The sequence below is a fragment of the Oncorhynchus keta genome, chromosome 24 (assembly GCF_023373465.1).
Source record: "Oncorhynchus keta strain PuntledgeMale-10-30-2019 chromosome 24, Oket_V2, whole genome shotgun sequence".
Taxonomy (NCBI): domain Eukaryota; kingdom Metazoa; phylum Chordata; class Actinopteri; order Salmoniformes; family Salmonidae; genus Oncorhynchus; species Oncorhynchus keta.
The window spans coordinates 29,573,062-29,588,879 of record NC_068444.1 but is presented as its reverse complement, the minus strand read 5'-3'; the positions used below and the strand labels follow the sequence as shown (position 1 = coordinate 29,588,879).

At 43.5% G+C, this 15,818-nt stretch overlaps 1 protein-coding gene and 3 long non-coding RNA genes across 8 annotated transcripts in view; 1 reads left to right on the top strand and 3 right to left on the bottom strand.

Moving 5' to 3' along the window:
• The first annotated feature begins 21 nt into the window (after window positions 1–21).
• Window positions 22–3,578, top strand: LOC127911502 (uncharacterized). Of its 5 annotated transcripts, none has more exons than XR_008078762.1 (5): window positions 22–1,560; window positions 1,719–1,876; window positions 2,351–2,824; window positions 2,915–3,230; window positions 3,468–3,539. It is a non-coding gene; the product is annotated as an uncharacterized LOC127911502 (long non-coding RNA). The 5 variants fall into 5 exon arrangements; XR_008078760.1 differs by having other exon boundaries at window positions 3,389–3,469; XR_008078759.1 differs by lacking the exon at window positions 3,468–3,539 and adding an exon at window positions 3,310–3,381.
• Window positions 2,240–2,995, bottom strand: LOC127911435 (uncharacterized). Its single transcript, XR_008078480.1, has 3 exons — window positions 2,870–2,995; window positions 2,464–2,700; window positions 2,240–2,305 (listed from the first exon to the last, which is right to left on the bottom strand). It is a non-coding gene; the product is annotated as an uncharacterized LOC127911435 (long non-coding RNA).
• A 1,125-nt stretch (window positions 3,579–4,703) lies between the features above and the next one.
• LOC118357717 (inactive rhomboid protein 1) overlaps window positions 4,704–15,818 on the bottom strand; it is a 70,346-nt gene continuing 59,231 nt past the window's right edge. Inside the window, 11 exon segments of the mRNA XM_052478070.1 lie at window positions 4,704–5,884; window positions 6,192–6,415; window positions 6,663–6,816; window positions 8,947–9,123; window positions 10,468–10,525; window positions 10,528–10,625; window positions 10,735–10,835; window positions 10,943–11,073; window positions 11,076–11,103; window positions 15,084–15,158; window positions 15,322–15,433. Of these exon segments, the coding sequence (XP_052334030.1) occupies window positions 5,689–5,884; window positions 6,192–6,415; window positions 6,663–6,816; window positions 8,947–9,123; window positions 10,468–10,525; window positions 10,528–10,625; window positions 10,735–10,835; window positions 10,943–11,073; window positions 11,076–11,103; window positions 15,084–15,158; window positions 15,322–15,433 (1,354 nt within the window). The 3' untranslated portion in view covers window positions 4,704–5,688.
• Window positions 11,126–12,354, bottom strand: LOC127911434 (uncharacterized). Its single transcript, XR_008078479.1, has 4 exons — window positions 11,670–12,354; window positions 11,528–11,588; window positions 11,396–11,414; window positions 11,126–11,286 (listed from the first exon to the last, which is right to left on the bottom strand). It is a non-coding gene; the product is annotated as an uncharacterized LOC127911434 (long non-coding RNA).

Below are 15,818 nucleotides of genomic sequence, written 5' to 3'. Positions count from 1 at the left end.
AGTGAGAGCATTGGACTAGTAACCAGCAGGTAGCCTAGTGGTTAGAGCGTTGGACTAGTAACCAGCAGGTAGCCTAGTGGTTAGAGCGTTGGACTAGTAACCAGCAGGTAGCCTAGTGGTTAGAGCGTTGGACTAGTAACCAGCAGGTAGCCTAGTGGTTAGAGCGTTGGACTAGTAACCAGCAGGTAGCCTAGTGGTTAGAGCATTGGACTAGTAACCAGCAGGTAGCCTAGTGGTTAGAGCGTTGGACTAGTAACCAGCAGGTAGCCTAGTGGTTAGAGCGTTGGACTAGTAACCAGCAGGTAGCCTAGTGGTTAGAGCATTGGACTAGTAACCAGCAGGTAGCCTAGTGGTTAGAGCGTTGGACTAGTAACCAGCAGGTAGCCTAGTGGTTAGAGCATTGGACTAGTAACCAGCAGGTAGCCTAGTGGTTAGAGCGTTGGACTAGTAACCAGCAGGTAGCCTAGTGGTTAGAGCATTGGACTAGTAACCAGCAGGTAGCCTAGTGGTTAGAGCGTTGGACTAGTAACCAGCAGGTAGCCTAGTGGTTAGAGCATTGGACTAGTAACCAGCAGGTAGCCTAGTGGTTAGAGCGTTGGACTAGTAACCAGCAGGTAACCTAGTGGTTAGAGCGTTGGACTAGTAACCAGCAGGTAGCCTAGTGGTTAGAGCGTTGGACTAGTAACCAGCAGGTAACCTAGTGGTTAGAGCGTTGGACTAGTAACCAGCAGGTAGCCTAGTGGTTAGAGCGTTGGACTAGTAACCAGCAGGTAGCCTAGTGGTTAGAGCGTTGGACTAGTAACCAGCAGGTAGCCTAGTGGTTAGAGCGTTGGACTAGTAACCAGCAGGTAACCTAGTGGTTAGAGCATTGGACTAGTAACCTGAAAGGTTGCAAGATCAAATCCCCGAGCTGACAAGGTACAAATCTGTCCTTCTGAACAAGGCAGTTAACCCACTGTTCCTAGGCCATCATTGAAAATAATAATTTGTTCTTAAATGACTTGCCTAGTAAAATTAAAGTGGGTATGTATTGTAAAGGGTGACCAATGACTAATGTCCAAATAAGACACAGAAAATGAATAAAACAATTACTTAACTAGAGTGGATGGAGTGAGAGAAAGAGGTAAAAAGGCCAGACAGCATGTCCCCTTCTCTTTGATCCATATGACCCAGTGCAGTTTGCTAATCAGACAGAGGTCATCTAGTCGGCTGATGTGGAGAGGGAAAGGAAGGGGGTATTGCCCACTTAAAATCAAATTAGCATCTCCATAGGGCCATGGATGGAGGAGAGGGAGGGGATGGTGGGGAGGATAGGATGGGAAGAGAGAGGCTGGGTGAGTTTAACAGCACTGTGTGCCCGCCACAGCTGTTCATCTGTCTTAGAGAGAGAATGGGAGAAAAACAAAGAGAGCGAGAGAGACGTTTTTAGGGGGAGAGGTATACGGTAGAAAATGAATTCAGTTGAGAGGAGAAAGTGAGCCTAAACTAGTCCCATCTAAAAGGGCTGGATGGGTGAAAGTAGTATGGCATTCAGTCTACAGGCAGAGAAGCATCTGTAAGGTGGGATACATGGAATAGCTCCTAAACATACTACCTAGTTATATGGCATTCAGTCTACAGGCAGAGAAGCATCTGTAAAGTGGGATACATGGAATAGCTCCTAAACATACTACCTAGTTATATGGCATTCAGTCTACAGGCAGAGAAGCATCTGTAAGGTGGGATTCATGGAATAGCTCCTAAACATACTACCTAGTTATATGGCATTCAGTCTACAGGCAGAGAAGCATCTGTAAGGTGGGATTCATGGAATAGCTCCTAAACATACTACCTAGTTATATGGCATTCAGTCTACAGGCAGAGAAGCATCTGTAAGGTGGGATTCATGGAATAGCTCCAAAACATACTACCTAGTTATATGGCATTCAGTCTACAGGCAGAGAAGCATCTGTAAAGTGGGATACATGGAATAGCTCCTAAACATACTACCTAGTTATATGGCATTCAGTCTACAGGCAGAGAAGCATCTGTAAGGTGGGATACATGGAATAGCTCCTAAACATACTACCTAGTTATATGGCATTCAGTCTACAGGCAGAGAAGCATCTGTAAGGTGGGATTCATGGAATAGCTCCAAAACATACTACCTAGTTATATGGCATTCAGTCTACAGGCAGAGAAGCATCTGTAAAGTGGGATACATGGAATAGCTCCTAAACATACTACCTAGTTATATGGCATTCAGTCTACAGGCAGAGAAGCATCTGTAAGGTGGGATACATGGAATAGCTCCTAAACATACTACCTAGTTATATGGCATTCAGTCTACAGGCAGAGAAGCATCTGTAAGGTGGGATTCATGGAATAGCTCCTAAACATACTACCTAGTTATATGGCATTCAGTCTACAGGCAGAGAAGCATCTGTAAGGTGGGATTCATGGAATAGCTCCTAAACATACTACCTAGTTATATGGCATTCAGTCTACAGGCAGAGACGAATCTGTAAAGTGGGATTCATGGAATAGCTCCTAAACATACTACCTAGTTATATGGCATTCAGTCTACAGGCAGAGAAGCATCTGTAAGGTGGGATTCATGGAATAGCTCCTAAACATACTACCTAGTTATATGGCATTCAGTCTACAGGCAGAGAAGCATCTGTAAGGTGGGATTCATGGAATAGCTCCTAAACATACTACCTAGTTATATGGCATTCAGTCTACAGGCAGAGACGAATCTGTAATGTGGGATTCATGGAATAGCTCCTAAACATACTACCTAGTTATATGGCATTCAGTCTACAGGCAGAGAAGCATCTGTAAGGTGGGATACATGGAATAGCTCCAGAGAAGCATCTAAACATACTACCTAGTTATATGGCATTCAGTCTACAGGCAGAGAAGCATCTGTAAGGTGGGATTCATGGAATAGCTCCTAAACATACTACCTAGTTATATGGCATTCAGTCTACAGGCAGAGAAGCATCTGTAAGGTGGGATTCATGGAATAGCTCCTAAACATACTACCTAGTTATATGGCATTCAGTCTACAGGCAGAGAAGCATCTGTAAGGTGGGATTCATGGAATAGCTCCTAAACATACTACCTAGTTATATGGCATTCAGTCTACAGGCAGAGAAGCATCTGTAAGGTGGGATTCATGGAATAGCTCCTAAACATACTACCTAGTTATATGGCATTCAGTCTACAGGCAGAGAAGCATCTGTAAGGTGGGATACATGGAATAGCTCCTAAACATACTACCTAGTTATATGGCATTCAGTCTACAGGCAGAGAAGCATCTGTAAGGTGGGATTCATGGAATAGCTCCTAAACATACTACCTAGTTATATGGCATTCAGTCTACAGGCAGAGAAGCATCTGTCAGGTGGGATTCATGGAATAGCTCCTAAACATACTACCTAGTTATATGGCATTCAGTCTACAGGCAGAGAAGCATCTGTAAGGTGGGATTCATGGAATAGCTCCTAAACATACTACCTAGTTATATGGCATTCAGTCTACAGGCAGAGAAGCATCTGTAAGGTGGGATTCATGGAATAGCTCCTAAACATACTACCTAGTTATTATACCTTGGCTGCAAATAAGGGTTTGTCATATTCAGCTTTCTATCGACAGGAGGCTTGAGTGGGAGTCGACACACTGATTAACTTTGAATTACAGACTCAGTGTGTGTGTGTGTGTGTGTGTGTGTGTGTGTGTAAGGGCTGGTGACTCAATGAGAGGGGGTGGAAGAGAGAATTAGTAAACCGCAAAAGAGAAAGGACTTGAAGCGCACCATAAATTACAGTCTGTGTGTGTGTGTGTGTGTGTGTGTGTGTGTGTGTGTGTGTGTGTGTGTGTGTGTGTGTGTGTGTGTGTGTGTGTGTGTGTGTGTGTGTGTGTGTGTGTGTGTGTGTGTGTGTGTGCGTGCGTGTGTGTGTGTGTGTGTGTGTGTATGCGTGTGTGTGTGTGTGTGTGTGTGTGTGTGTGTGTGTGTGTGTGTGTGTGTGTGTGTGTGTGTGTGTGTGTGTGTATGCGTGGGAAGAGGCTGGCGACTCAAGGGGAGGCAGAGAGAATTAGTCAGCGACAAAAGAAATGTCTTGAAGTGCACCATTAAGAGTTGTGTGGGATAAACATGTCACGTTTAAATCACGAGGCCAGAGCCACGGAACAACATAGTCGACATTAGCCTACAAATCCCCTAGCAGAGACAATGTGGATAACACAGAAATGTTTCTATGCACACAATGTGTGCATTATATATCTTACTTTAAGAGCCATTCAGACTACGTTTGTTTAAGGGTATATGAGGACATCAGACATACATCTTGTGTTCGTTACATGTTCCTGATGGCAGCCATCAAAGCAACTCTGCCATCTACTGGGGGAAGCAAGCATGTGCAACAAGGCATAAGACAGTTTCAGATCCCTCACACACACACACACAACAGAAATAAATTGGACACACAGACAGAAAGCGTCAGTTTGTGTTGCTGTATTGGCAGGTACAGATAAGCAGGTAGCTAAAACGCTACCCTCCAAACACTCACCACTACTTAGACAGAAGTACACATGTTAACCTACAAGTGTTTTGTCTAGTGTAATATAGGGCACACATGACACACTATTCCCTATATAGTTCACTGTACAGAGCAGTGTTACCCAAGGGGGTGAGGGGTCGGCAGCCCCCCAAAAAAAAAAAAAAAACCACTTGTAATTTGTAATAGTTGAATGCAAAAAGTGCATTTTCGGTATTGGGTAGTGCATCATTAGTTCCTCTTGTCATGTCAGTCATTGCATACATTAGAGAGCTATTTATAACCTATTTATAACTAACCCATGTCAGCTAATGTTTTTTAGCCCATAGATTTTGTTGTAATTTTTGAGTTACTCAAATATCACATGAATACACATTAGGCTCTGCAAAATGTCTAGAATTGCAGGAAATAAGCGTTTACAACTCTCTGCCAACAAGAGGGGTGTGAACACTTGGTGTCATGAACAATGCTTGTGTCATTGTGAGATGTTCTCCAACGCTGGAAGGGGGCCTGAGTGAAAACGTTTGGGAACCTCTGGTATAGAGGGTAGTGTGCCATTGAGACTTGGACCTAGATATGGCAGTAATAACCAAGGCACCAGAGGCAGTCATCGTACAGTACTACAGGAATCCCTTTTCTTTCCCGTGAGATAGTTCCCTGTCTGAGGTCATCTAATAAACCAATACAACTTTTCGTCAGCTTTATGACGTGTGTAGAAAAATACAAAACAAAATCCCTCCACAGCTGTATGTGGTCTGACGGCCACAAGGTGGTGCTGTTGTGTCTGTTTTTAATAAGAGCAGCGGCAAGGCAACAGTCACATTTAACCCCCCCCCCCCTTCTCTCTTTAAGTCTTTATGCTTTGAAAGTGACAGGTCACTCGCAAGCAATGTCCAAATCAACAAAATCAAATGGAGACAGATCAACAGTTATTAAGATCAACAGTTATTTTTCCAAGATTGGCAATCTTCACATCCAATGTCCTGAATACTACACCAAATATGGCCGCCGGTCTGGTCCATGCCGTGACGTTGCTTAGAGTCTTGTTCACCAGCCGACCCTTTCGTCCTGCTATCCTGGCGCGTGAGGCTATAGTTCTTTGAGATTGTCCATTCTAGTCATTGCAATTGTACCGTCAAAGGCCTGGTCAGTGGAGGTGGGCGTTGAGGTCATACTTGTCACAGAACTTGTCAGTGAGGGGAATACAGGTGAGGTACTCACACCACTCACACTTGACTGGGTGTATGTAGAACAGTACAGCCAGTCCTGAGAAGAGACCCAGGAACACCAACAGGAACACACAGATCTGGACACGTTTACGGTACATGTCTGAACGGCCAAAACTGGAAATAATAAGGAGAATAAGATCATAAAATCAATATTAGTGTTTTATGTATTAAAGGGTATAGCATAACCTTGAGGCCATATTTAATTTCAATGTAATAATAAAATATATAAAAATATTACCCAAAGTAACTTAAAGTTCCAGTAAAACCTGATATATTCAGGTATATGAGGCCGCAAACCCAGAACCAACTGAGCCATTTAGATCTGAGCCACATTATTATTTTTTTTTAAGTAGTTCAAAGCGCTTTACATTACATACACAAAAAAATCCCCCAAATATTACTAAATCAAACCAGCTCTCACCTGATGTATGGCAGAAAGGTGAAGGAGAGGAAGAGTCCAGAGATGAATCCGGAGATGTGGGCAAAGTTGTCTATCCAGGGCAGCATGCCAAAGGAGAAGAGAAAGATGACGACACACAACAGCTTGGTGAAAGCCCTCCACGGACGCTCCAGGATCTGCCAGCTCTGGAACAGCTCAACAAACAGACAGGCCAGGATACCAAACTGAGAGCCAGCTGGACCCACCTGGGGACGAAGGGGGAGAGGGAGCAGGATAACAGAAAGAGAGACACACACACATTGTGTCATATTGGCAGTTAAATACTTGGCCTCCTGCCACCTAAGGGACAGCCAGTGGAATGACAACAAAACAAAATTACATTTGAGATTCTTGTTTATTATGGCTGCATTGCATCATAAACAAACAAATATCCCATAATTACACCAGTGATATCACTAGACCTATATGATCAGTGTATCTACAGTACTGTACCTCTGCTCTGTAGGGTAGGAAGATGGCGCTGGCCAGGTTGCCAGTGATGCCAGAGACGATGTAGATGATAGAAATCCTCAGCCAGCCGGCCAGCTTCTCTAAGTCCCTCAGGATGGTCATCTGGAAGAGCACCGACACCAGGCAGTGAAGGATCCTACAGGGATACAAATGAGCAAATAAATAAAGACATGGAGAGTCTCAGCAGGTTACAAACGACATTATTTTCCAATAGGGTCTGGCTCCAGCAGATGCATTTTCACGCCACAGACACTGTGAGACATACAACATGAGACAGGAGGTTGGTGCCAGAGACGATGGTGCGTTACCACCCCCAACAGCACGGGTGGTGAAATGACATGTATAATTAGAAGCTACCGAGCCTAGCTAGCGTGTACTCACTAGCTGCACAAGTAACAGTGGTTAACAGAGCTAGTGTGTCGACTGGTATGTGTGAAGCACACTAACGCCCTGGAACAAAGCTGACTCGCAATACACAAGACAAACAACCGTCTACAGGTTGCGCATTCACATAACATTTGAGACGCAAAAATACGATTTTCTGCCCAAATACAGTAGCTTTATTCATGATGTTTGACACATCATGCAGGACATTGTGCAGGACAAAGTTTAAACATATTGAACACAACTTGTCTAATACCATTTAATATTTTACATATATACAGTACCAGTCAAAAGTTTGGACACACCTACTCATTCAAGAGTTTTTCTTTATTTGTACTATTTTCTACATTGTAGAATAATAGTGAAGACATCAAACTATGAAATAACACATATGGAATCATGTAGTAACCAAACAAGTGTTAAACAAATCAAAATATATTTTAGATTTTAGATTCTTCAAAGTAGCCACCAATGACAGCTTTGCACACTCTTGCAATTCTCTCAACCAGCTTCACATGCTTTTCCAACAGTCTTGAAGGAGTTCCCACATATGCTGAGCACTTGTTGGTTGCTTTTCCTTCACTCAGCGGTCCAACTCATCCCAAACCATCTCAATTGGGTTGAGGTCAGGTGATTGTTGAGGCCAGGTCATCTGATGCAGCACTCCATCATTCTCCTTCTTGGTCAAATAGCCCTTACACAGCCTGGAGGTGTGTTGGGTAATTGTCCTGTAGAAAAACAAATGACAGTCCCACTAAGCACAAACCAGATGGGATGGCATATTGCAGCAGAATGCTGCGGTAGCCATGTTGGTTAAGTGTGCCTTGAATTAGAAATAAATCACTAACAGTGTCACCAGCAAAGCACCCCCACACCATCACACCTCCTCCTCCATGCTTCACGATTGGAACCACACATGCGGAGATCATCCGTTCACCTACTCTGCGTCTCACAAAGACACAGCGGTTGGAACCAAAAATCTCCAATTTGGATTCATCAGACCAAAGGACAGATTTCCATTGCTAATTTTTCTTGCCCCAAGCAAGTCTCTCCTTATTATTGGTGTCCTTTAGTAGTGGTTTCTTTGCAGCAATTCGACCATGAAGGCCTGATTCACACAGTCTCCTCTGAACAGTTGATGTTGTAGTACTTCCTGTAATACAGCCAACTTTCTAGCCCCGCCCACAACTTCCAGACTTGATAGCATTCCCAGAAAGCATTGATTATTGAGTCATTATTAGTTTTACACTTGAGACATCGACTCTGAAATGTGTGGATTTTATCTCTTGTATAATAAATGCTATACATTCGTTTATACTCGATTAAGCATACGTTTTCTGTCATTTCTTTAATTATGCTCCAACTTTCCCTCCATCTTGTCACAACATCAGTTCTTTTGAAAAAGAATTCTCAGATATTGTCATTTGGATATGCTCTACGCAAGGTTTTGTATATCTTCCCTATCAAATGAACATAAATTTCTGGCTCAAATAAGATTCCCACAATGTTGCTCTGATGTCTTAAAGATTTAAAACTGAAATTTTGTGATATGTAACTTTTAAGTTGGATGTATTTGAAACTTTCTACACTGGTCAGTCCAAAATGACTTCTTAATTCTGTCATGGAAATAAATGTATTTCCTGTTACCAAGTCACTTACGGATTCTATGCCTTTACTTTTTCATGTGGACCAATTTATCTGGTCATTTCTGAAAAGCTATCCAAGGATTGTACCATAGGGTTGTGTTTTTAGGGAGTGATATTGGTTTTTGTAGAATATGTGTTCTTAACTATGAAGTTGTTCATGTTCTTAGCTTAACCCTATAAAAATAGACACGTAAAAATATTCGAATGAATATTCTTTACAGAGAAACACTACTCACCCTGCATGGAGGAATAGAGAGAGCCAGAGTCTGTAGAATTGGTCTGGGATCTCAGGGTTGAGGAAAGGAAGCAGGCCACACACATCATCCATACAGGCCACCTGGGAGCAGAGAGTCGCGTCCTCGTGGAAGTAGCCCTTCATAAAGTCACAGTACTCTCTGGACGTGATCTCGCACCTGAATAGTGAACACACAAGACAAGCCATTACAACATCAACTACCTATATCTGTGAAGACTGAGGGAACTGAACAGCATAAAGTACAGGCTCCTCAGCAACACACTTTCAAAACATAGTTAACTGTTTCAATAAGTCATATAGCAGGGATCATGAACTAGATATTTTCTTGAGTGGATGCTCAGGAGGCCAGAACATAATTACAAATCATTTATAGACCGCAGATTGACCACAAGAAGCCAAAACAGATGACTAAAACATAATCACTATACAATCACATATACAGCTCTGGAAAAAATTATCCTCACAGTGGGTGCGAGACCTGGAGAGGCCTACAAGCCACAGTGTCTCGCACCTACTGTGAAATTTGGTGGAGGATCGGTGATGATCTGGGGGTTCTTCAGCAAGGCTGGAATCGGACAGATTTGTCTTTGTGAAGGACGCATGAATCAAGCCACGTACAATGTTGTCCTGGAAGAAAACTTTCTTCCTTCTGCTCTGACAATGTTCCCCAACTCTGAGGATTGTTTTTTCAAGCAGGACAATGCTCCATACCACACAGCCAGGTCAATCAAGGTGTGGATGGAGGACCACCAGATCAAGACCCTGTCATGGCCAGCCCAATCTCCAGACCTGAACCCCATTGAAAACCTCTGGAATGTGATTAAGAGGAAGATGGATGGTCACACGCCATCAAACAAAGCCGAGCTGCTTGAATGTTTGCGCCAGCAGTGGCATAAAGTCACCCAACATCAATGTGAAAGACTGGTGGAGAGCAAGCCAAGACACATGAAAGCTGGGATTGAAAATCAGGGTTATTCCACCAAATATTGATTTCTGAACTCTTCCTAAGTTAAAACATTAGTATTGTGTTGTTTAGAAATGAATACGAACATATTTATTTTGCATTATTCGAGGTCTGGCAACACCGCATATTTTTGGTTATTTTGACAGTTGTCATTTTCTGCAAATAAATGCTCTAAATTACAATATTTTTATTTGGAATTTGGGAGAAATATTGTCAGTAGTTTACAGAATAAAAACTTGTTTATTTTATTTTACCTAAACACATACGTATAAATAGTAAAATCAGAGAAACGGATACTTTTGCAGTGGTCTCTTAATTTTTTCTAGAGCTGTATCTTTATATTATGCGTAAAAATACTTTGGAATAGATTTCCAAAATGTTAATCACTTGGAGCTGATTTTCCAACCTTTCTCCAGTATTTTATGTCCAACAATATATGTATATTTTTAAATCAGAAAAATTGAGGGGCCAGTTGAGGAAACTCATATAGTATTCACCACTACCGTGCAGTTTGTGGAGGGTACTGTCTGTCCTCACCTCCCTTTGGTCCCAATGCAGCATGGCCGTCCGGTGATGGCACAGTCTACGTGGGGAGGTTAGTGTGGTTGCCTGGGTTGTACCTGGTACACACTGGCCACTTGGTGATGTCATCAGGCCACTCATGAGGCGACACAGAGGCTGGCTCCAGGCATATTCTGAAAAGAGAGGAACCGAGGAAAGAACATATAATGTATAGAGGGAAGAGGAGATAAAAAAAGAAGAGAGGGAGATGGATGAAGAGGAGAGAGAGGAGCAGTTTATTACCTGGGGTCCTGGTGGCAGACTGAGCCGTGCTGACGGACCTTCCCCTCCAGGAGAGGAGCACTGGGGTGATGAGGCCACTTCACCCACACTGCTAGAGTAGACTGGAGAGGGAGAACAGGGGAGAGAGAGACAGGGGTGAATTGCTGCAGATTGTAGGATATTAAATATAATATGACTGTAACAGTAGTGGAACACCAGGGTAACTCACCGAGCACTCCTCCTGTGAGGTCTGAAGACAGCCGGAGCGGTCATTCCTCACACAGCAGGCTGACTCCCGCTCTCTTCCTCTCTTCTCCTGGATCAGGTCATGGACCTGCTGGTCCTGACGCATGCAGGGGAGAACTTAGCCCCCAGGTGGATTAGCGCCTCCTGCAGGTCAGGGGAGGTGTACAGTCAGAACACAGACAAGGGGCTCTATTTTCGGCTGGCGCTACGGCAGCACAAGTGCCAAACGCAAGTTCGTTTTGACATTACAGCATGTAAAACAGATACTCCGGCATTTTGCACCACATGCGCAATGTTCATCAATTTACCTGTCTAATATCAATTTACCTGTCTCATATTTTACCTGTCTCATATCAATTTACCTGTCTAATATCAATTTACCTGTCTCATCAATTTACCTGTCTCATATCAATTTACCTGTCTAATATCAATTTACCTGTCTCATATCAATTTACCTGTCTAATATCAATTTATGTCTACAATTTACCTGTCTCATAAATTTACCTGTCTAATATTTTACCTGTCTCATATCAATTTACCTGTCTCATATCAATTTATCAATTTTTACCTGTCTCATATCAATTTACCTGTCTAATATCAATTTACCTGTCTCATATCAATTTACCTGTCTCATTTACCTGTCTAATATCAATTTACCTGTCTCATATCAATACCTGTCTAATATCAATTTACCTGTCTCATATCAATACCTCATATCAATTTACCTATCTCATATCAATTTACCTGTCTCATATCAATTTACCTGTCTCATATCAATTTACCTGTCTCATATCAGTCACGGACCAGGATGTCTTGCTCCCAGGCAGACTAAATAACTTTTTTGCCCGCTTTGAGGACAATACAGTGCCACTGACACGGCCTGCAACGAAAACATGCGGTCTCTCCTTCACTGCAGCCGAGGTGAGTAAGACATTTAAACGTGTTAACCCTCGCAAGGCTGCAGGCCCAGACGGCATCCCCAGCCGCGCCCTCAGAGCATGCGCAGACCAGCTGGCCGGTGTGTTTACGGACATATTCAATCAATCCCTATACCAGTCTGCTGTTCCCACATGCTTCAAGAGGGCCACCATTGTTCCTGTTCCCAAGAAAGCTAAGGTAACTGAGCTAAACGACTACCGCCCCGTAGCACTCACTTCCGTCATCATGAAGTGCTTTGAGAGACTAGTCAAGGACCATATCACCTGCACCCTACCGGACACCCTAGACCCACTCCAATTTGCTTACCGCCCAAATAGGTCCACAGACGATGCAATCTCAACCACACTGCACACTGCCCTAACCCACCTGGACAAGAGGAATACCTATGTGAGAATGCTGTTCATCGACTACAGCTCGGCATTCAACACCATAGTACCCTCCAAGCTCGTCATCAAGCTCGAGACCCTGGGTCTCGACCCCGCCCTGTGCAACTGGGTACTGGACTTCCTGACGGGCCGCCCCAGGTGGTGAGGGTAGGCAACAACATCTCCTCCCCGCTGATCCTCAACACGGGGCCCCACAAGGGTGCGTTCTGAGCCCTCTCCTGTACTCCCTGTTCACCCACGACTGCGTGGCCACGCACGCCTCCAACTCAATCATCAAGTTTGCGGACGACACAACAGTGGTAGGCTTGATTACCAACAACGATGAGACGGCCTACAGGGAGGAGGTGAGGGCCCTCGGAGTGTGGTGTCAGGAAAATAACCTCACACTCAACGTCAACAAAACTAAGGAGATGATTGTGGACTTCAGGAAACAGCAGAGGGAACACCCCCTATCCACATCGATGGAACAGTAGTGGAGAGGGTAGCAAGTTTTAAGTTCCTCGGCATACACATCACAGACAAACTGAATTGGTCCACTCACACTGACAGCGTCGTGAAGAAGGCGCAGCAGTGCCTCTTCAACCTCAGGAGGCTGAAGAAATTCGGCTTGTCACCAAAAGCACTCACAAACTTCTACAGATGCACAATCGAGAGCATCCTGGCGGGCTGTATCACCGCCAGGTACGGCAACTGCTCCGCCCTCAACCGTAAGGCTCTCCAGAGGGTAGTGAGGTCTGCACAATGCATCACCGGGGCAAACTACCTGCCCTCCAAGACACCTACACCACCCGATGTTACAGGAAGGCCATAAAGATCATCAAGGACATCAACCACCCGAACCACTGCCTGTTCACCCTGCTATCATCCAGAAGGCGAGGTCAGTACAGGTGCATCAAAACTGGGACCGAAAGACTGAAAAACAGCTTCTATCTCAAGGCCATCAGACTGTTAAACAGCCACCACTAACATTGAGTGGCTGCTGCCAACACACTGTCATTGACACTGACCCAACTCCAGCCACTTTAATAATGGGAATTGATGGGAAATGATGTAAATATATCACTAGCCACTTTAAACAATGCTACCTTATATAATGTTACTTACCCTACATTATTCATCTCATATGCATACGTATATACTGTACTCTACATCATCGACTGCATCCTTGTATCACTAGCCACTTTAACTATGCCACTTTGTTTACTTTGTCTACATACTCATCTCATATGTATATACTGTACTCGATACCATCTACCGTATGCTGCTCTGTACCATCACTCATTCATATATCCTTATGTACATATTCTTTATCCCCTTACACTGTGTATAAGACAGTAGTTTTGGAATTGTTAGTTAGATTACTTGTTGGTTATCACTGCATTGTCGGAACTAGAAGCACAAGCATTTCGCTACACTCGCATTAACATCTGCTAACCATGTGTATGTGACAAATAACATTTGATTTGATTTGATTTGATTGATCAATTTACCTGTCTCATATCACTTTACCTGTCTAATATCATTTTACCTGTCTAATATCAATTTACCTATCTAATATCAATTTACCTGTCTAATATCAATTTACCTGTCTAATATCATTTTACCTGTCTAATATCAATTTACCTGTCTAATATCAATTTACCTATCTAATATCAATTTACCTATCTAATATCAGCTAGCTTGCGCTGAGGTAGCAATATTTGTGTTATGTCCTTGAAAACAAGCGCAAAAGCAGGGGTTGGAATCAGTTCAGGGAACAAAAGTGATCTATACTTTTCCGGGAAACAGAACCATTATTTTAAAAGCATGGGAACCGGTTAATAACATTATTTAACGTTGCAGGCATTTTTTGTCCCACAAAAAGCGCAACAAAACAGCTATGCAAAGCCCTCCCTCTGTCTCTCAGAAACTTCTTCCAGTGTCTGCCTGCCAGCAGAACATCTTTGTCAGAGTGCGTGCGTGTTTAGGCTATCTGCCCCTCCCCTCTGAAGCATAGGCTCCTGTAGCCTACTGACATTACAAGCATGATTCAGAATTCTGGTGCCGGTCTGCACACACAAGCTTGTTAGGTCCAACATTAAGCCATTTCTCTGAAGATCAAAGACATTCAACGTTCCTCCATAGAAGCTGCACCTCCGTAGGTATAATTCTGTGGGCCTAATTCAGATAATGCATGTCAAAACAAGATCCCCAGTGCTTTAAGCCAAACGTCATTCTCCACCCTCTCTTGCTCTCTCCCCACCCGTAAAATTTTAGTCGCATCTCATGCCCTACATTTTTCTTTCCATCACACATGTAACTATAGACTGCCTGCTCCATAGCAAGCTGCTCTATCCGCACTGATTGGTGAAGTAAATCTGGTCGGAACAGTGGAACGAACCCCCAGAAAATAATGGTTCTGTTCAAAAAGTATTTTGGTTCCAACCCCTGGAGCGCATATCGAGAGATGTATGACCAACGAAAAGCAGGTATTAGCGGTAACATGGTTGGTAATGGCATGGATTTTGTGAGCGAAAGCGCAGCCCATCCAGCTGTGACACACAGTTCCCTTATGCTCATGGAACAAGAACGGAGATGTGCTTTTTGTGCCGGAAACCCTTTGTATTAATAAACATCTTAATCACCAAAGTTTTATTAAAAGATGAAGTTTGGGAGCAGCATAACAGAGAGTTATGCTACCAGCGCTATGACTTACCATCGGGTACGGTTTGTTCAAATACAACACAGCGTCTCATAGCTGATATATCGGTTTAAATGATCAAATGAAGTCCGTTAGCCTAAAAATAAAGTTACACTTACAGAATTTGGTCCCACCCAGAAGTTTTCTTGTTGCACAAACTTGACATTTTCATAAACACCTTTATTTCTCAATACCTAAAGAGAGACAGGGGAGAAGCCAGACGTCTTTACGAAGTGACATGCAAAGACATAACACATTGACGCAACGGATCACGCATCACATTGTAGCAAAGACTATACAACCATCACTGTAACATTCATAACGCAAACTACGTTATATAACAGTCACTGTACTGACCGAGTCGACGGTCTCATGCTGGGAGAAGCCCACAGGGGCGATGCCGTAGAGACAAACAGTCAGGATAGTGATTAACAGGTGGACAAATGTGATCCAGTAGGTAAAGAAAGGCCTGCGCACACACACACAAACACACACAGAGAGAGACACAGACACACACACAATATCAATACGATATATCACATAGTACAGCAGCTTGCCTCGTCTGTTAGAAAAACTATCTCAGTATGTCAGTGTGGACCTCACATGGACAACAGCTGCATCCACTAGGATAGGAGTTAGTAATGTATGACAACAACTGTGTAAACCATTGTTTCCCACATGGTGTGCTGGGACTCGACCATCTGTTACTGAGTCACACAGTCCTGGTTTGTTTATTAATCTAGAGGCCACGCCAGTCACAGAAATTAGGTGCTTTCTATTATCCGTGATGACTCATACTGTATCTTATCTGGGGCAACCTCAGACACAGCTCCGACCTCCACTACAGATGTGAC